General features: G+C 36.5%; 1 protein-coding gene across 1 annotated transcript in view; it reads left to right on the top strand.

The window, feature by feature from the left end:
* The window catches only part of LOC143237651 (neural-cadherin-like), a 436,819-nt gene that overhangs the window by 374,505 nt on the left and 41,123 nt on the right, over nt 1-21,191 (top strand). The window contains exon 16 of the mRNA XM_076477141.1: nt 19,609-19,724. Coding sequence (XP_076333256.1) covers nt 19,609-19,724 — 116 coding nt within the window. The remainder of the gene's footprint in view (nt 1-19,608; nt 19,725-21,191) is intronic.

Raw genomic sequence — 21,191 nt, 5'->3', positions numbered from 1 at the left:
CTCTTTCAGCCGTGAGAACGTTATAATGTGCGGTTAGTCCCACTATTCGTTGGTAAAAAAGTAGCCTAAGAATTGGTAGTGGGTGGTGATGACTAGCTGCCTTCCCTCTAGTCTTAAAGTGCTAAATTAGGAACGGCTAGCGCAGATAGCCCTCTTGAAGCTTTGCGCGAAATTCAAACCAAACCACTACCATCATGACTATTTAACAGAAATGGTAGTTCGTACTTGGTATTTTATACGGTCACATATAACAGTGGAACGGAATCATGTACAAATTGGTATGAACTTTAACGTACCTCAGTAGATTCAAGCTTTATGTTTCCATTTTTAAAACATGTTGTGTATGTGTGAGAGAGAGGGTGGGCCACAGAAGTTCTTATGGTTTTCTTACACGATGATAAATTGACTCTGGAACTTTCTAAAGAGTTGAATTTGTTTTGAATTTCGCGCAAAACTACTCTAGAATTACCTGCGCAACCTGTCACTAATTTAGAACCGATAGACAAGAGGGAAGGCAATAAGCATCACCCACCGCCATCTCTTGGGCTACTCAGTTACTATCGAATAAGGGATAGACCATCACATGAGAATGTTATTTCAGCTTAAAGGGTTGGTATGTTTGGTGAGGGGGATTTGAACCCGCGATCGGCAGATTGCGAGTCGAGATCTCTAATCACCAGGTCATGTCAGGCCTCAATTGCCGAAGAGAAGTCATATAGAAAACAAATGGGAAATCATTATCTTTTAGCTATGTAGAGGGTAAACTGCTGAGTCTGGATGGATGCCGCTGTAAAGGTCAGTTGTCTGCTGACCCAGTAAATGTAAACTTTTAATTGTTTTGTCCATTTCAAACTTGATTCTTTTTTTTTCTATCATCATGTTCCGCTCAAAATGGAGTAGGCAATGTAGGCAACAGCCTAGAGCGCTAAGTTACAAGGGGCAGTAAATTGAATGGGGGGATGGTAAAAGGAATTGTGGTGAGAATGACCCTTTCCTCGGGAAAAGCATACACGTTTTGCAACTCAGAATCGGACTCCCTTTGCAGAAAATAAGAAAAAAAGTAGTAAATAATGTAGAAACTTTAATAATTTTTAAATAATAAATACACCATTTTAAGTTGATAAAATACAGACAGTAATGACATATAATCAGGGCTGTCTTAAAGTAAACATAAAGAAAATAAATATATATATATATGTGTGTGTGTGGTGGGGAAGAATTTTAAATGTTCGTCTGTATTCAAGAATAATTTTTGACGAACCGTGGATGGAGAATTTTTGTTGTTGTTTTTTTAATTGCACGCAAATCTACACATAGATAGATAGAGTTATCTGCGCCAGCCGCCCCAAAGTTAGCAATGTAAGACTAGAGGGAAGGCAGCTAATCATCACTACACGCCGCTAACTCTTAGGATACTATTTTACCAATAAATAGTTGGATTGATCGAAACAGTGTAACACATTCACGGGAGTGAATGACAAGCATGTTTGATGAGACTGGGATTCGAAACCGCGACCCTCAGACTGCGAGTCAAGCGCCCTAACCATGTGGCCATCCCGGGTCCCTAGATGAAAGGATAGAAGAATGGATAATTCTTAAGTTCAGTATTTCCTAAAATCAACAACTGAAAGAAATATGTTTTCGCTTTAAAAGAATAATGTCTGTTTCGAACATTGGTGGAATGAACACGGGTACAAGTTATGTTGTTGCAACGTGACTTCACTGATAAGTAGAAGAACTGCAGATGTCAGAAATCAATGTTCTCTGGCGTTCAATTGTTTTACCTAGAGGCCGTTTAACAGTTGCTCTCTCGCTCTGCAGAACGTGAGGCTACACCGTCTGCAGGAAATCCAAAATCTAATACAAGTCACTTCCTCCTAAGTCCAATTGTCATGACGATATAAGCAATGACCATATAAAAAGAAAAAAATGTGTCAAAGATGAGAATTCTTCAAAAAAGTACTTTAGTGCTACTCAATGCAGTTTACAATTCGTGCTGCTGGAAACGATTTCAAGCACTTATATTTTTCTTTTGTGATAACTAATAACCCAAATAACAAAAATTAAAGACTTTTGGGCCCTGGATGCTTTATGAGAGTGACGGCCAAATCCCACTGTTCATTTAGATGAATGGTGTTGACCAGATGCCTTCTCTGTAGTCTAGGAATTCAGAGTTACTCATGGTTAAAGTGAATATCTCTTGAAGAGACTTGAATAAAGTCCAACAAACACAAACAAGGTTTTTAGTCACATTTAGTGCTCTAATTTAATGTTATGATACGTTTCCATGGGTAGAAAAAAAAACTTTAATCTTTTTTTGGTGTACAACCATGATACTGATGCGATTCACAACCATGGCCAACAGTGGCTACAGCTAATCGTAAAATCTGATTGGTCAAAATATAAAGTTGTTTACTTGCAATTGGTCGAAAGTCAAGTGGTAGATTTGAGCAACGTTTCATATTTTTATCTGCAGTTTACGGAGAGAGAGAAAAAAAAGTGACAGAAGGGGAGAAATTAACTCTGTCATCGATTCCGGAATTTTTTCACTTACTTTTGTCATAACCTTGGAATCACTATTGTTTAACATTTTCTCTTTTGCATTACTATACTGTGGTGATTGAATTCCTTATTTAATTTACGAAAACGAACTTAAAATAACAATTACAAACAAGAAAACTAATTTGTATTACCGCGTGCACATTAACCAGTTAAACCAGCCTGGCCCGTTAACCCTTAAACAAAGCCTGACGATTTCATAGCACGCGACACCTCTAGAATTGCTTTTTATTACAACGCAGCTTTGTCGTAAAAATCTTTGAAAGTATCAATAGTTGCCTTGTGTTTTATTTTATGTTGTGATTCGGGTATGAACTACATAAACAAATAAGCAGTTAGTTTGCTATAGTTTTTCACAGCATCTCGTGTTTCCGTAAACCGAAAATATAGCTGAGTGAGGCTTGTAGTGATTCGTGTCTCGGGCTGCGTATCATATGGTCGGAGACGTAATGCCGCTGAACATGTTACATCAACAACTTTCATCAATACTGAACAGCAGGCAGTCTTCTTTCAAACCGCATATTTTTAATATGTGCAATACTTTTATTTGTTACAATGGCCAGGAGGTTAGGGGACACTCAACTCGCAACCTAAAAGTCGCGGGTTCAAATCCTCGTCCTGTCAAACATCCTTGGAGGACATTATAGGGTTACTGTTAATCCCACTATTCTTTGATAAAAGAGTAGCCCAAGAGTTGGTGGTAGGTGGTAATGACTAGCTGCCTTCCCTCCAGTTCTTTCACTGCTAAACTAGCGACGTCTAGCGCATGTAGCTCTCGTGTAGTTTTGCGCGAAATTCATACTGCCAAACAAACAACACTTTCTATATGTTTTAGTTTTTATTAAATTATCGTTATTACAGTCAATGTATTTTAGTTATTTACTGAGAAATAATGTAATTATTTTATTTTACTTTAAGTTCTGAAGTTGGAATATGTAGAATTCCGAAACGTTTATTTGTGTTCCGTTCTGTTATAATTAGCAATGTTGTTTATCTTAAGTATCGTTATCCGTTTTATTCAGAAACTTCATTTTCTCCGAACATATCAATTACTGATCCTGAAATGCTATTGGATAATAATATATATATACACTGTTTGTCCGACATGAATAGAACATCGTGTGGTCGATTCTTCAAATACGACCCACTTCTCTGGTTTATTCCTGTTGTTCGTAACAATAAGTGTACACATTTCTTCATCCTCACATTTATAATTTTATTAACCTCCAGAGTGTGTCACCATTAGCTGTATGCGTCAGGTAATGAAAACAACAAATCACATCTTTAGATGTGAATGTGATGAAATTATATGTGTGTGTTTATGATTAGTGAAACGTTAGTAAATTATTTATCAGAATGAGTAAGGAAGTTTGTTTTTTTGTTTAATAGCCTTCCAGTCATGACGTCACTAATTATAACAATATAATTAAAGACCTGGGTATAAAGTAGTGCTGAACATAATGGGGTTTGAAGCTGTTATCCCTCTAAATGTAAGGCTGTCTTTTCGAATACGTGAACATATGAAATTGATTCAAGGCTTGCCAAATTCTAGGAGTTGAGGCACTCAGCGTCTTCATTTGCAAAATCCTTATAGACGGCACCAGTGTCGTGTTGTAATCTGTATGAGAAATAATTGTTCGAACTCGTAACTCCATTCTTTTGTAAATGATGTATTGATGCAGTGGACCGTATATTAAGGGACCTATTAATTATCTGAAATACTGATAATGAGAAAGAATTGCAAGCTAATCTGTATTGCGGAATAATGTCACTTGTTGTTCTGAAAACTATCGGTTTCTTCCTCAGATCCATACGATAAGCTTCAAGTAGCACGTGGCGCATGCGTATTTTTACTCTCTAATCTGTTTGTTGTTTTAAGTTCTCTGAAAAGCACGTGCATAAAAAATAAATGTATTTCATTATTGGCCTGGCATGGCCAGGTGGTTAAGGTACTCGACTCGTAATCCGTGGTTCACGGGTTCGAATCCCCATCACATCAAACATGCTCGTCATTTCAGTCGTGGGAGCGTTATAAAGTGCTGGTCAATCCTACTCTTCGTTGGTAAAAGAGTAGCCCAAGAGTTGGCGGTGGGTGGTGAAGACTAGCTGCCCTCCCTCTAGTCTTACACTGCTGAATTAGGGACGGCTAGCGCAGATAGCCCTCATGTAGCTTTGCGACAAATTCGAAACAAACAATTTTATTATTGAATTTTATCTCTTAACAGATAGCATGCGTTAGTCTAAGACTGTTATTTTTATATGTCACATATACAATTAAATGTTTACTTTCGATTTTCGCGGGCTCGAATCGCCTTCACACCAAATATACTCGTCCTTTCAGCCTGAGGGCGTTATAAAGTTTCGGCCAATCCTACTATTCGTTGGTATAAGAGTAACCCAAGAGTTGGCAATGGGTGATGATACTAACTACTTTCCCTTTAGCCTTATACTGCTAATTTAGGGATGGCTAACGCAAATAACACTTGTGTAGCTTTGCACGAAAATTCAAAAACAAACAAAACTTTAGATTTAGGACCTTTGACTCTCATACAATTCAAGTCAAAATGGCAAATTCCATTGCAAACGAAACGTTGTTGATGTGGAAACCACACGTATATACGTTATGATATTTGCTTTTGTAGTCTTTTCTTGGATAGATCATTTAATGAAAACTTAGATCCATTTATAGTAATCTCGAGAATAACTCTAGCAACTGACTTGCTCTAAAGAGTTGACGTTTGACGAATACAATATGCTAGTGTATGCATTTTCCAGATTACAACTGTCAAGTTATATATATTACCTCTACAGTATTTGTTAGAAATTACTAGAAAATTACTCTGTTTAATTTAACCCTATGGCAACAGTATGGAACTTCGTGAATACGTTTCATTAATTACTTGATATTATGTCGTAATACACAGACTGTTTTTCGATATATATATATATATATATATATATATGTGTGTGTGTAGGCATTTCACATGCACGGGAGAAACTCATCCTGTTTCATAATGTTTAAATTCCTAAGCAAACTTAGTTGTCTATCATTATGCACAGTCGGAAGTATTCTAGTAGAAACGAATTTGTGTTCTTAGTGAAGAAATATTGGAATAATATAATAACATAGTGTGTTTTTGACAGTGTTTTAAAGATTAACACAAACGAGTGAGGGAAAAATGGATGAAGGAAGAATTGAGGCCATAGGAAAACGGACAATTCCAAATTTTCTCTATAGACAAAATATACAGAGAGAGAGGGAAGGTAGATTGATAGCAGAAGAGTTAAAAAGTTATGAGAAAAACAAAGATAGATGAATTATGTGAAATTCGAGCAAACTGATAGATAAACAAAGATAGTAGGTGGACATGTAGTTTAACCGATAATACAAAATACAGCTTGAAGTTTGGAAAGATACAAATAGACAGCAGCTAGATAAATGACTAGCAAGCAATTTAGGTAAATTGAGTTTTAAGAAAAGAAAAAAAAAACATACAGTGCATCAGAAGGACCCTTTATCATTGTAACGTTAGTCAGAAAATCTATATATGTATACATATATTTATAACCATGTCAACATGGATACAGACCCAATATGGCTGTTTCTCAACGAATTATTACTCACTTAAGTATTTGCTAACTCTTTAGATGTCGCTGTCATTTTAAGCCGTAAAATTCGATTTCAAAACTTGCATTTTCAGAAACGTTGATTTCTTACCTCAACCAGATCGAAACTGTTTGTTTTTTTGGTGACAGTTTTGGACTTTTTTTTTCTATTAGGAAATACTGAAACCAAACATCTTACATGTCTGTCGTTTCTGTTCTGAAACGACTGGGATCCGTCTGTCCGTGACAAAATCTTTTCAGCTTCTCGACTTCTGACCACAGGTTTTCTCGGATAATCCCAAAGGGATTCTCAGACTCCAAGATTTATCCATTTTCTAATTTTCAGGAGTTTTTACAGCCGCTTCAATTCTCTTTTCTCTTGCATTAATGTTGGCGAAAAAAAAGGTACATGCACGCCATCTCGTCATCCACGTGAAGACCATGAAATTATTTACGTCCCTTTACTTATTTGATCACCTGTGGAAAATAAAACATGACTGAAGACCCTCACTGCCTCGAGTTCTCAACCAATGTTTTACTTGTTTTGGGGACAGGTCCATCATTTTGTAATTAAACTTTTATAAACTGCGACGAATAATGTTCGCTAACAACCAGTCCTCCTTCAAGTTTCTTTTAACGTTTCTCTGAATATCCTATTTGTTGATACCTGTTTTAAGACATTGTCCAAAATAGTTTTTTTTGCTGCTACTTATTTTCCACGTTTGTATGATTATATTTTTAGGTTGTTTTTCTTTTCACAGTAATTATTTTCAGCAACCAAAGGCACGTTCGACGTGAAGAGATTGAACATTACCAGGCGTAACCCCATCGTTGTCAGAATTAACTTTTGAAATACAAGAACCAACATCAAGATTGCTTTTAAGAGTACGAGATTTTCGTTTCTGACCCAGCTGAGCGTGGCGAGTTCGAATCCCCGTCACACCAAACATGCTCGCCCTTTCAGTCCTAGGGCATTGATAATGTGGCAGTCAGTCGCACCATTCATTGGTAAAAGTGTAACCAAGAGTTGGCGGTGGGTGGTAATGACTAGCTGCCTTCCCTCTAGTCTTTCACTGTTAAATTAGGGACGGCTAGCACAGATAGCCCTCGTGTAGCTTTGCGCGAAATTCAAAATAAACAAAACTAAACCTGTCTTCGGAAGTTCTTTTTGTTTCCCCTCTTTTTCGCGCATGTCTTTAAGAATTGCGCCCTCTTCACATTCTGCTTTAATTCAATCGTCTCAAAATTATGAACCTCTTTTCTCTCCACGTGTTCACTTTTTCTTCTTCTTCTGTTTTTTTTTTTTTTTGCACGAAACTTTCAGAACAAACAGAAAGACTTTTCCCAAAACATAACAGGCTGTAAAATATAAATCTTGTTACTAACGTGTGTGCTTCCTTATAGCATAGCCACATCAGGCTATCTGCTGAGTCCACCGAAGGGAATCGAACCCCTAATTTTAGGGTTGTCTATAGATTTAGCGGGGGGCATCGTGTTATCAACAAACAGTATGTTGCATTTGAAACCCTAATATAAGGTTATTAGGTTTTAGTATTAGTAGATTAACCACCAGTTTTCAATCTGGTGTGCTTAAATTTAGATCAAGGTTTTAAGAGCCTAATTCATTTATTAATGGTAGGAGGTTAATCATTGTAAAAGTAAAACAACATAGGGCTGAAACATTGCTATGTTCACGTGTTTAAAGACGCTGTTGATTTCAATCAAGGTATGGTACGTTTTATCAGGAATTTTTCTGTGTTGCAATTTTTCCAAAACTCAGGTTACAATGAGGTGTAATGTATTTATGACCATTTTAGAATTTTTCATTTTTAAAAGGAAAAAAGTGCAGATTCCTACTTTCAGTCCCACCCCAACTGCTCAGCAATTACAAACATGAGGATTTATATCGTTAAAATTCTAGATACAATCCCTGCTGTAGAAACAGAACGAATAATCTACCGCTTAACTTTGGACTTAACAAGAAAACAAACATTGGGTCTTTAACTGCTTAGAAATTAGTACATTCAATAATTACGAGCTAACAACTGAATCTTGTCGCAAAATATCATTGTTTTATCTACCACTAAACCTTTTTTTTTATTAAACGTATTCCTTGTGACGCATTAAAATTAACTTACACTTGTGTTAGTGTGAACTAGTGTGTTAAGTAAGTTATAGAAAGTTACACTGATATAACAAAGTTAGACTAATAAGCGACACTGTGTGAACAGAGTAAGAATCTTGGTAAGTTTTAAAGCCTGCTGTTCAAGGCGATAAGAATGAATAAGGCTAGCGCTCGTCTTCTGGAATTTTCTTTTTCTTTCGTGCAGCAGGTTGCAGAGTTTGTGCTTTCATGAGCATGATACGAAACAGGAGGCACGGATATCCTTCACGTGCGTCACTAGAATAATCGTTCTTTTCGAGATAAGTTGCTTTTAGCGCCTTTTTGTTTCTAGCAATGGGAAAATTGTCGTAAAAACGGTGATGAATAATAGGTCATTTTATAGGAAACGGTCACGTTAGAAAAGGATTATTCTGGGTCAGTTTTGGAATTGTTATGAATTATCTTCGTGTCATAGAGCCAAGAAAACTTTTGGTGTTCTGGTGAGCAGCTGGCAATAATCTTTGTTGTAAAGAAAGATAAAAAAATAAATAAATTAGAAAGACACCGTTATTTAGAGTTTCGGATAGCCTACTGTCTGTGATCTATTTTTGTAGTTAAAGTGGTCGTTATTTATAATAAAATTATTTTGTTTTTGTTTAACTATGCGATGTGTATAAATCATAGATGGCATCAATTTTGAGCACTTTCGACAACCTATTACAGAGAGGGTTTCCATTCGCTTGATCTTCATCGATTTTGAAACACTTTGAATTCAGTAAAAACCCAATAGACCACGTAGCTGACTTAAATTATAACCCTAAGAATGATTTATTCCCACATGAATCTATATGATTAGATGTCGTCACAAATGGGTAACCCCAAAGCCAGAGATCCATTATGGTCTGAAAGCCAGAGTGACCGACGGATTATCAGGACTTTCAGCAGGGCCTTCGTGCTCACGATATTAATTTATAACTCAAATGAAACATTGCATTGTTATTGTTGTTCGAATGGCACTATGGGAGTTTATGCCCTCGCATTAGTTTTGACCTAATATTTCAGAAGATAAACTTTGTGTTATGGATACTTCTGAACGTGTGGTATATTACTACTAGAAGAAAACAAAGATGTATGATACTTCACTGCTTCATGTCATAAACATTAAAGAGAACTATAGATTTTAAGTTTGAATATACCTCTTCTTATTTGTACAATAAAACATTTATAAACTCACTGTTATTGGTTGCCCTATCATGAAAGCATACGATTTTCATCACCAGTTAAAATACATGATTCATCAACGTGAGGAACTCTCTTCGTTAATTACTAGGTAAGAAATGTTTGCACAAACCTGATGAGGTGACTGAACTTAACCTGTTGTAGACTTAGTAATTCGTCAAATAAAGAAAGCCTTAACAGTGTATAAATGTGGCCTCAGAATTCATTAGCGTGAGTGGCTGTAAATTAAAAGGTCCAAGGTTCGAGTTCATAGCATGTTAATGAAAAGATTTCGCAATTTCAGCTGTGACCTCTTTATAAAAGTGATAATAGGCGGTGGATCCTGCTTACACATTGTCCTTCTCGTAAGTAATTCTAAATTAAAGACAGCTGTATCTAAATCGTTTAACCGACGTGTCACATGAAACATTAGTAAATACCGAGTCTATATGTTAATAAAAACTGTTATATGTATACTTAAGCTGTAAAATTATTTGCCAAAAGAGAGGAACGTTATTTTATTATTTTTACAAACGAATGAGATGTATATTTTTCTACTTTACTGGTTTCTTGGATGAGAGCCTCTCAGTGATACAGCGGTATGTCTATGGACTTGCAACACTTAAACCGGGTTTCGATACCTATTGTGGGCAGAGCACAGGTCGCCCATTGTGTAGTTTTGTGTTCGACTATAAACAAACTTCTTGGATGATACTTTATCATTATTATTTTACTGCTTTCTTATCAGACGGTCAATTGATGAAGATGAAATCTAGCGAAACGTTTTTTAATCATTTTGTTTATAACCCGAATAAAGTTTCTTTTAAAATGATAGTGGTTTATGATTCACTGAAGGGCGTACTGTTTTATCTTATAAATTTGTTAATGGTTTATGATCATACGAAATGGACACTGTTTTATCTACTAAACATGACATTGGTTTATGATGTTATGAACTTAGTAATATTTTATTTTCTAAACACAGTAACAGTTTAATATAATCGAAACTAATATCATTTACTAATTTTACAAAACAACATATACAATCATCAGTTGAATTTAATAATGCCACGGTCGGCTTTCCAAAGATCTAGGGATAATGAAACCTGAGTTGGCTACTTATGTTTCCATTCTCAGGATTTTTAAATACTTAAAAGGCTTTTTTTTTTTCAACACATAATCTAGCTGTTAAAAATCGGGGCGAGAAGACAGCGTATATTCCCAGAAGACATTCGGTTAAATGATACTGTGACCATCTGACATAGCCCGGTATGGCCAGGTGGTTAAGGCACTCGATTCGTAATCCGAGGGTCGCGGGTTCGAATCCCCGTCACACCAAACATGCTCGCCCTTTCAGCCGTGGAGGCGTTATAAAGTGACGGACAATCCCACTATTTGTTGGTAAAAGAGTTGCTCAAGAGTTGGCGTTGGGTGGTGATAACTAGCTACCTTTCTTATAGTCTTACACACTGCTAAATTAGGGACGGCTAGCACAGATAGCCCTCGAGTAGCTTTGCGCGAAATTCAAAACAAACCAAATCATCTAATATATAAAAAAATATTTTGCGAATGAAATGTTGATACTTTTTTGACGTCTCGTTAGTTAAGTAATCCGTAGGTTCAGTGACTTCTGTATTTACCAATTAGAAACTGACTGACCTTATGTTAAGAACCGTGTTATTAATATAATTCGATTCTCAGTTGAGAGCAGCATTTTTAACTTTATTTGATTTTTCAGTTGACAGCCACATTGTTAATTTTGTATTATTAGCACTGTTTGATTCTAACGTGAGGACCAGATTGCTAACATTATATTATTAGCATCATCGGATCCTCGGTTCATGCCAATTTTAATTTTGTTATGCTTGTTATTACTGTTTCGTAAGATTATGATTATTCAAAGTTCACTGATTACGACATGAACTTCACACACTGACAACTAAAAGTTGTCAGAAACCTGAAACTAGACAAATTAAAATACCACAAGTAGCATTTTCCTGGGAATATCGTTGGCTCTAGCGTTTGATTACAATCAGTGGAGAGGACAGCATTAGACAAATGATGACCGGTATCTGTTCAAAATCATTAGCGCTTATGGTAACAATATTTTTGCCTAATTTCTTTGTGGTGTTCCACCAGAAAGGAACGCTCATATGACGCTAATATGGTGATATGTTGTGCTATATTTTTTAAATGTAGCGACAGGTTTAATGCAGAAAATGATATTAACTGTACCGTTAACATCTCGTAGCCTTAATTTATGTTCCGCCTTACATATACAGAAAGTGCTGAGTATCATAGTCAGAGTAGGCGCTCTTCTCGTAATTGTTTCTTTGTTTTATAATCATTAGGTGTGTGTCTTCCTCTATTAGATGAAACGCTTGTCGTCTTATTGTTGTATGTATTATGATCTTCATATAAATTTAAGCGATCCGATGCAAAATCCAATGTGTCAATTAATGTAATATGCTCGTTACAAACACGCATAGTATCTTTTATTTTGTTGGTAAGATCATAATTTACGTTTGTAGATTTTCACGTGAAGTGTCTTCTACGTGCTTAGCTGTAGAGTGTTGTTAGGGAACAGAGTTATTTTTCTGATTTACAAGTCGCTCTAATTCTTAATAGCATCTCGTTATCTGCACTTCTAGTTAATTTGAACAGATTTTTGGAAATTGAAATATCGCATTTCATGAGAGCACGTGTTGAACAAGTAGTTAATTTGTTGTGAATTTTAGTATTTATTTGTTCTTTTATCCTTTTTCTTCTCGTCTTCTTGATGTGGAAACGATGTAAGTGCCCTTACACCTTTAGCCAGCGAAAATAATCAACTACACGACTTCCGCGTTAAGGACTAGTTCTATCTTTAACTGGGAACTGATTTTGAAGTCTCACGGAAGATTTGAACTCAGGCATGTTGGTAACACTACGAGAACGACCTACAAGACATCTGCTAGGAATTCTAGATGATACGGGCTTCTATTAGAAGAACTGGATAAACTGGAAAAATGTTAAGTAGGAACTGTTTTCCAAAGCAATTTGTTAACATAAATATTGAGAAACTGCTGCGATAACGTACTAACCCTAGTTACGAAATTCGACGCCTCTAAAATGTAAGTATTTATAATTGTCGCTTACATTTTATGCTGTTTAATTTATTCAGATCATGAAGAAAGAGTAATAGAAAGACTTTTCCACAAGTCAAATTACAACGTGAGTTCAAATCTTCCGCGAGACTTCAAAATCAGTTCCCAGTTGAAAATAGAACTAGTCCTTAACACGGAAGTTTTGTAGTTAATTATTTTCGCCGGCTAGTGTGAGAGCGCTTACATCGGTTCCACACTAAGAAGACGAGAGTAAAAAGGAAAAAAGAACAAATAAATACTAAAATTCACAACAAATTAACTACTTGTTCAACACGTGCTCTCGTGAAATGCGATATTTTAATTTCCAAAAATCTGTTTGAAATAACTGGAAGTGTAGATAACGAAATGCTATTAAGAATTAAAGCGACTTGAAAATCAGGAAGTCTGGTCGCGAACAACAAATTGCGTCTGAGATTTTATTACACATATAAGGTGCTTAATATTTACCTTTCACACATTTCAGTTATTTTTCTTTGTAAGAGAAGTTAAAGCATATAATAAACAGCCTACACTAACATATTGTGACATCACAGTCACGTGCTGACGAGACATTACGTCAAAATCTGTGCACCATTTTTGAGAGATGCAGATAAAACTTTGAGTGCTCGGCACAGTGAATTGTCAAACCTTGGCTATCAACAGAAGAGTCTTTAGATCTAGTACATGGGCTTCTAAACTTCGTAAAATTTGCGTTTCACAGATTAAACTACCATTTCATAAAGGCTAATTAGCAATTTTCTTCGTCCATCCGTTTTGTTTTTTTTTGGCACGTGCGTTTTTTTTTATTTACTTTTGCATTTTCGAGAGAGTATGTCTGTGTGTGTGTGCAGTAAATTTCAATTTTTACCCGTACACGTGACACTTAGGGACAGGGGTAGCGTGGTAGTTCGCATTCCCGACCGTGAATCTAAGTTTCCACGTTTTGCGTTTCGTTTGTCGCAAAACGCGTTTCGCCCTTTGGGGCTGTATGTGCGTTATAGGAGTGATGGTCAATTCCTACTATTTGATTTGAATATACCATGAATTTTCAGTGTGAGCTGTTGACTAGTTGCCTTTCTTTTTTAGTCTATCAGCTGAAAATTAAGGGTAGCTAACGCAAATAACCATAGAATAGTTCCCCGGTAGCTCATCAGTAAAGCTGGGGGGGGGGGTAATAACGAAAAAAAAAGTCTCGGTATGGGCAGATTAATGATATCCTTTATTGAGCAACATTAAAATCAAATTGAGCACTTAAGAAAAAATAACCAAACCCTATTGTCTAGTTTTCACAACTTTCCGATACACACATCATCTTTGAACTCGTTCCACAGATCCTGGGAAAAAACACTTCATAACCTCTGCACGTTCGCTTTTCACCGCAAAGAATATAAACGGAGACAAAATGTTAGAGAGAGTCATAAGCAGTCCCAAAAGTGGTCGATCAAATATATTTTTGGGTTTTCAGGTTCCACTAATTTATTTGAAAATGTGGTATTAGCGTATGAGGAGCGATTTCCAACAACCATTTTAATTCTGGAAATTTTCTATATAGTGTTCTCGCAATGGAGAAAAGGTATTTTAAAGACTCGCAGACTAGGATCCATGATCTCTTTATGGACCGTCCAACTTAAATATCTCCATTTAGGTTTAAATTTTTCATAACACGGTTCAGAAGTTGAGAACCCATCAAGGAGAGGGTCTCAGGATTAGCTTTCTTTATATTCAGAAAATTTTGTCTCTGATATGCAGCCCCCACCTCAGTGGCACAGCGATATGTTTGTGGACTTACAACGCTAGCAACCGGATGTCGATACTCGTGGTGGGCAAAGCACAGGTAGCCCATTGTGTAACTTTGTGCTGAATTTCAAACAACAAGGCCCGGCATGGCCACGTGGTTAAGACACTCGACCCTTAATCCCAGGGTCGCGGGTTCAAATCCCCGTTACACCAAACAAGCTCGCTCTTTCAGCCGTGGGGGCGTTATAAAGTCACGATCAATCCCACTGTTCGTTGGTAAAAGAATAGCTCAAGAGTTGGCAGTGGATTGTGATGACTAGCTGCCTTCCCTCTAGTCTAACATTACTAAATTAATGATAGCTAGCGCAGATAGCTCTCGTGTAGCTTTGCGCGAAATTAAAAAACAAACAATCAAACAAATACAACAAGTTGTATGAATGGCGAGAGGTTTTATCGAGGGCTTTTTCGGAGTTTATTACAACACTGACTTGAAAACTGTAAACAGTCGTTCAAAATAACGTTTGAAAGATTAGTTAGCGTAGTTGTTGTATGCTATGAATTTTCACAGATGTTATACTTGTTTATAAATATTTGAGTGAAATATGTTATTTTATTCGAATTGACTCTTTTTGCACTCGCCTACACAAGAGCTATACACACACAGCCATTCTTAATGTTTAACCTTATAGATTAGAAGTAAGGCTGCTTGTTAACAGCATCCGCCGAAAACTTTTTGGCTGTTCTTGACTGATCGAATAGTGGGTATTCACCATCACTCATATAAAGCACCAACGGTCCCAAAGTGTGGAGGGAAGTTTTGCGGTAGCGGGCCGCGAATCCTAGGATTTGCTGTAAGAGATCGCTAAATACTACGCCCTGCCCCTACATTTATTCCCTATAAACAATTCTCATTGTATAATATTGCAGATCACACACACACCCATAATTTCATTACATTTTATGTAATTTTACCTCGTGCTTTGTGGATTGATATGATTTTTCCAATGAATTTCTTTCCTTAACTGTTGCCATCACTCCTGCTGTTGTCTCAACAACCAATCTGAAAGTCTATAACTCTAGAAAATTGGGTTTTGATACCATTGGTGGACACAGTACAATTACCCATTGTGTAGCTTTGTGCTTGATAACAAAGAAAATCCATAGCTTTTGAATTTTTTTCTTTGGAACGTTACGTCATCTTCTCTCTCTATCTTTCTCATATTGTTCAATTCAACCTTCTTCGAAATAATGAAAATGTCACTAGAATTGTCATTACAGCTAATGTCAACAAAAATAATATCGATTGTATTCCAGACAAAAGGAATTGATAGAAATGTGTTGGTGGCATCTCGTTTTATCATTTATAGAGCAGACATGTGCACTTTGCAGCGTGTGAAACTGTAAACCAAACTATATATTTAAAAACGGCTGGTATGGATTGAGAAAATTTTATGTAAAGGAGCGAACAACGTTTCGACCTTCTTCGGTCATCGTCAGGTTCACAAAGAAAGAGGTAACTGACCGATATCTGACCACATGTTTGAAGGGGGTTGTGTAATTGAGTGTAGGAATGTAGAGGGCGTGCTTAGATGTTTGATTATACTTATTAATATTGGTATAAAGGTGTTCCTTTTTATTGGTTTATCTTGGGCTAAAGTTGTTGTAAACCAAACTAATATTACATCGTAAAATCAAGTGATTGCTTTTAGTCTTAAAACTTAACCAGAAACACTAAGAACGTTATGTGTCATTAGGGGAATTCTCAATATGCACTTCTGATCTCTTTAGATATCTTGCAATAATTAAATACATGTATTTACTGCTCTCTTGTAGACAGATACCGTTGACAGTATTTTAACACTTGTAAATTATCCCCACTTTGTGATTTCCACTGACATGAAAGTTTTTTGTTGTTGTTTGTTTTGTTTTTTCAGATTGGTGATGTGCGTTCAATAGAACTGCAGTAAAAAAAAAACGTTGTTAGATGTGAGAACTTTAATGAACTGCAGGAAAAGAGGATACAACGTTTCAGCTTTTCTAAGGATTTTATAAGCTGACTGCTTTGCAAGTGTAACTATAAGGCTTTGTTCAGGTTGAAAATATTTTAGTGGAAACATGAGAACTATTGAGGCCTGAGTATAGAAACTGAAACGTTGTTTCCTCTTCCCTCAACAGGTGCCCTGGCATGTCTTAGTGGTTATGGCACTCGATTCACAGTCTGGGGATCACGGGTTGGAACATATTCTCCCTATCATCCTTGGGAGCGTTATAATGTTATGGTCAATCCCACTATTCGTTGTTGAAATAGTAGTCCGAGAGTTGACAGTAGATGATGATGACCTTTCCTATAATTCGTCACTATTAACTTAAGGATGGATAGCGAAGATATCCGTCGTTTTGGGATTTTTTGGAACTGCATCTGCCTGTTGAGTTTGGTTTTATATCATTTTAATTTCGTGCAGGTGATGGATTTATTGGTAGTTTGAAACAGCATTAGAGTTAAACCCGCCGTGAGACTATGCAAAACAAAATACTGAGGCAATTTCGGCTTTAAGGGGAAATAAAAATAACAGACACTTCGTACAGACAAGAAAACCTCATTTCTTTTGTATTTAATAACGATTGACCCCTTTTTTGCGCTCAACTAATTGTGCTTTTTCTTTTATTCCTACTAAAACATAGAAACAACACTATTGCGTGGTAACTAGATATGGGTTAATACTGCTTCATTTTGTTGTGGTGAACAAGTATCTTATGATCACTAATCACATGTATATGTGGCCTTCTCACTAGACACGGCCCGTTACGGCCAAGTGGTTAAGGCACTCGACTCGTAAACTGAGGGTCGCGGACTCGAATCCCTGTCACACCAAACATGTTCGCCCTTTCAGCCATGGAGCGTTATAACGCCACGGTTAGTCTCACTCTTCGTTGGTAAAAGAGTAGCCCAAGAGGTGGCGGTGGGTGGTGATGACTAGCTGCCTTCCTTCTAGTCTTACACTGCTAAATTAAGAATGGCTAGTGCAAATAGGCCTTGTGTAGCTTTGCGCGAAATTCAAAACAAACCAAACCAAACTTATTCGACACCGAAACCCCTATCCGCTGCCCGACACAGTATTCACTTAGCTACATCGTGAATGACTGTGAAGTTAAACCTCTAAATTTTGAGCTCGAACTCCAGTGTACGTTTGAAAATACAGAGCTTGAGTTCATCCATTCATTTGTTATTCTGGAGATAAAGAGAGGAAGCCAAAATAATTTCAACTCTTTCTTTTGGAAGAAGTATATTGAGTTGAATTTCGCGAAAAGCTACACAAGGGCTACTTGCGCTAGCCGTCCCTCATTTAGCAATGACAGACGATAGAGAAGGGAGCTAGTCATCACCACCCACCACCAAATATTAGGCTACTCCTTTACCGAGAAATAGTGGGACTGATTAACACATTATAACGTCCCCACGGACGTAAGGGCGAAAATGTTTGGTGGAACGGGAATTCGAACCCGCGACTCCCAGTTTGCAAGTCAAACGCTCTAACCACCTGGCCATGCCAAATCCTTTTGTGAAAAAACAAAAAACAAAAACAATGGTTGTTTTTCTCTTATTATTACAAATAACGAAGTTCGTCCTCAGAGTGTCTCCTTTACACTGTCAGTGGTTATAAAAAAAGAAAATATTTAAAGTCATTCGTTACCTGTATATATAAAGTACACAAATTTATTTGTCTGTCTGTTTATCCTTTCTTTAACTACTACTACGTCACTGGATCAATCTCAAACAGTCTTTGTGGAATGATAGTTTGGAACAATGGTCATGTTACTGGGTTGTTCACAACTCCTGTACCCCGTTATTGCTGTTGTTGAGCTATTATTATATTTTACATAAGTCAACGTTAACTATATTCATAGATGGCATTACATTCTTATAACACAACATTCACACAATATGGTGGAAGGCACACATAAAGAGTGCGTTAGCGCTGTCTATGGAGGAATGCAATGAGAAAATGGCCGTTACTGTTTCAATAATACATAAACTCGAGTGAAGTTCTACCACAACAGCCATCATAAGGCTGATATAAAGAGTCATTTCTTGAATTTTACCTATTTCTTAATTTGATCAGTAAACTTTCTACTTCGGTCTCTAACATACCTCTATGGCCAATGGCCGTAAATTAATCAATCACGTAAGGGACTGTGGAAGGATATTTAAAACTGGGTGTTGAAATTGGGTAACAAAAAGCACACCTACCGCCACTACTTTATTACTTTTATGTTATTCATCATAGCATCCACCCACATACGGGTACCTCAGCTTGTTGCTTATAAACTAATTGTTTTTACGTGAACTCATTTTTACTAATAGCACACTAAGGATCATTAGTTATATTCAGGAAGAACTTAAAGGTGGTACAGTGTGTTTCGTAAACTTTCACCTACGTTGTTTAACATGTTTTCTCTTATTTTCTTCGGCATATTATACCCATCCTTAAATATAAAGTATCCTCGAACATCATTTTACTCAAGGCAACGTTTATTGATGCTCATTTGTATTCAAATCAACACTTATGTACTGTTGAAGAAGAGAAATAAAATAAACGGAAGTCAATATGGTGATCAAAATTTATGATTCTCAGTTTCTAGCTCCTCACTGGCGTCACGGTAAAGGCCCAGCATGGCCAGGTGGTTAAGGCACTCGACTCGTAATTTGAGGGTCGCGAGTTCGAATCCCCGTCATACCAAACGTGCTCGCCCTTTCAGCCATAGGGGCGTTATAATGTGATGTGGGTGGTGATGACTAGTTGGTTTCCCTCTAGTCTTATACTGCTAAATTAGGGACAGCTAGCGTAGATAGCCCTCGTATAGCTTTGCGCGAAATTCAAAACAAAACAAACCAAATCCACAGTAAATCTGAAAACTTATAACGCTAAACACCATATTTCGATATCTGTGGTTGGCACAGCACAAACAACCTTCATTATGTAGCTTTGTACAGACAAACAAATCTTAGTGCACTTTAAATTTTTTTTATTTTAAATTCTACTTAATAGAAACCATTATATAGTTTTTGGGTGTTTTTTCACTGTAATTGTTTTTGGTTCAGTTACAAATTGAAACAATAGTACTGAATCTGTAATCTCTCATCTGCCAACTGGAAAATTAGTAATTGAAATAATATGTATTTATGTAAAGCTTGTTTTCCTTTAATTTGTACCGTTGTAAAATCAGTATTTTTGCGGTTTAATGAGTTTTTTCTTGCAGCTTCGAAAATCCGATATGAAATCACCCAAGGAAACATAGGTGGCGCGTTTGCAGTTAAAAATGAAACCGGTGCTATCTATGTTGCTGGACCTTTAGACTACGAAACTCGGCAAGAGGTGAGATATTATTAAAAGAAAGCACAATATTTGTGTGACTATTTATAATTAACATCTTTTAGCCTATCCGGAAAAAAAAAAATTATTATGAATTGGGAGTTTAACGCATGATTTAAAATCTGATGATTTATTTACGTTAATTTTTTAAATGATTCATTAGTATTTACTTTGACTGGATTAATATAAAAATGTTGTTTATATAGTTTGTCTGTAAAGGGATAAAGTTTCTTTTTCTGTCAGTTTGTCAACCTTATTCCTTTTCAAAGGGCTCGGCATGGCCAGGTGGGTTAAGACGTTCGACGCCCCCCGCTAGTAGAGCGGTATGTCTCCGGATTTACAACACTAAAATCAGGGGTTCAATTCCTCTCGGTGGGCTCAGCAGATAGTTCGATGTGGCTTTTCTACAAGAAAAACAAACAAATAAGACGTTCGACTCGTAATCTGAGGGTCGCGGGTTCGAATCTCCGTCACACCAAACGTGCTCACCCTTTCAGCCGTGGAGGCATTATAATGTGACGGTCAATCCTTCTTTTCGTTGGTGAAAGAGCAGCCCAAGATTTGACGGCGAAGGGTGATGAATAGCTGCCTTCCCTCTGGTTTTTCACTGCAAATTTAGAGGCGGCTAGCGCAGATTTCCCTTCTATAGCTTTACGCGAAATTCAAACCTAACTATGAATAACGTATTTTCTTTTTAAAAGAAGCAAAGACTGTGCATTATATGTGTTTTTGTACGAGTTTGTAGTTTATACATCTCTATGTTACGGTGTTATTGTGTAAGTTATAAACAATATGTTCACCTACGTATACAATATTTGTTACCCTACCTCCATAACTGTAATTGTTTGTCTCTAATTCCAGTGACATGCTGACTGCACATATGGTTTATCAGGTGAAATGCATACTTAAATATGTTTAGAGACGATTGTCAAGTGTTTTCCCTCATGAACTGCTTACCTTCTGTTTCACTCTTGTTTACAATGGTTGTAAAGTATGAACACATTGTTGCTACTTATATTGAATTGCCTGAAGAAACACGTTAAAAGATTACAAAAAGCTCTCTAAACTGTAGTGTATGTTGTCGTTAAACTTGTATAAATTGGTTCTCTTCCTGAACAAAAAATTAACAGTAATTAGTTACTTCTGTATCCATGGTGATTTGATTCTTTGTGAGGACTCAGCTCTCATCGACTTGAAATATTTAACTAGCTTCCAGTTCTTCCAAAAAAAAAAAAAAAAAACAACAACTAATACAGTTTCTTGAGGCGGGTTTCTATTGCATCTGTAGTTTTTAAAGAAAGTGTTACCAAATATTGTAGTTTAAATATGATTCAAAATATATATGAAGTTTACAGTTTAACAAACCACACATCTGTATGTACTTTGTCGGTTTTTTACACTAACATTTGTAATTTATTATAGTTGTTGAAATTCGCAATTTTTGCAATAAGCTAAATTGTTTACTTGTTC

The sequence above is a fragment of the Tachypleus tridentatus genome, chromosome 13, assembly GCF_004210375.1.
Source record: "Tachypleus tridentatus isolate NWPU-2018 chromosome 13, ASM421037v1, whole genome shotgun sequence".
Taxonomy (NCBI): domain Eukaryota; kingdom Metazoa; phylum Arthropoda; class Merostomata; order Xiphosura; family Limulidae; genus Tachypleus; species Tachypleus tridentatus.
This window is presented reverse-complemented; position numbering and strand designations above follow the sequence as displayed.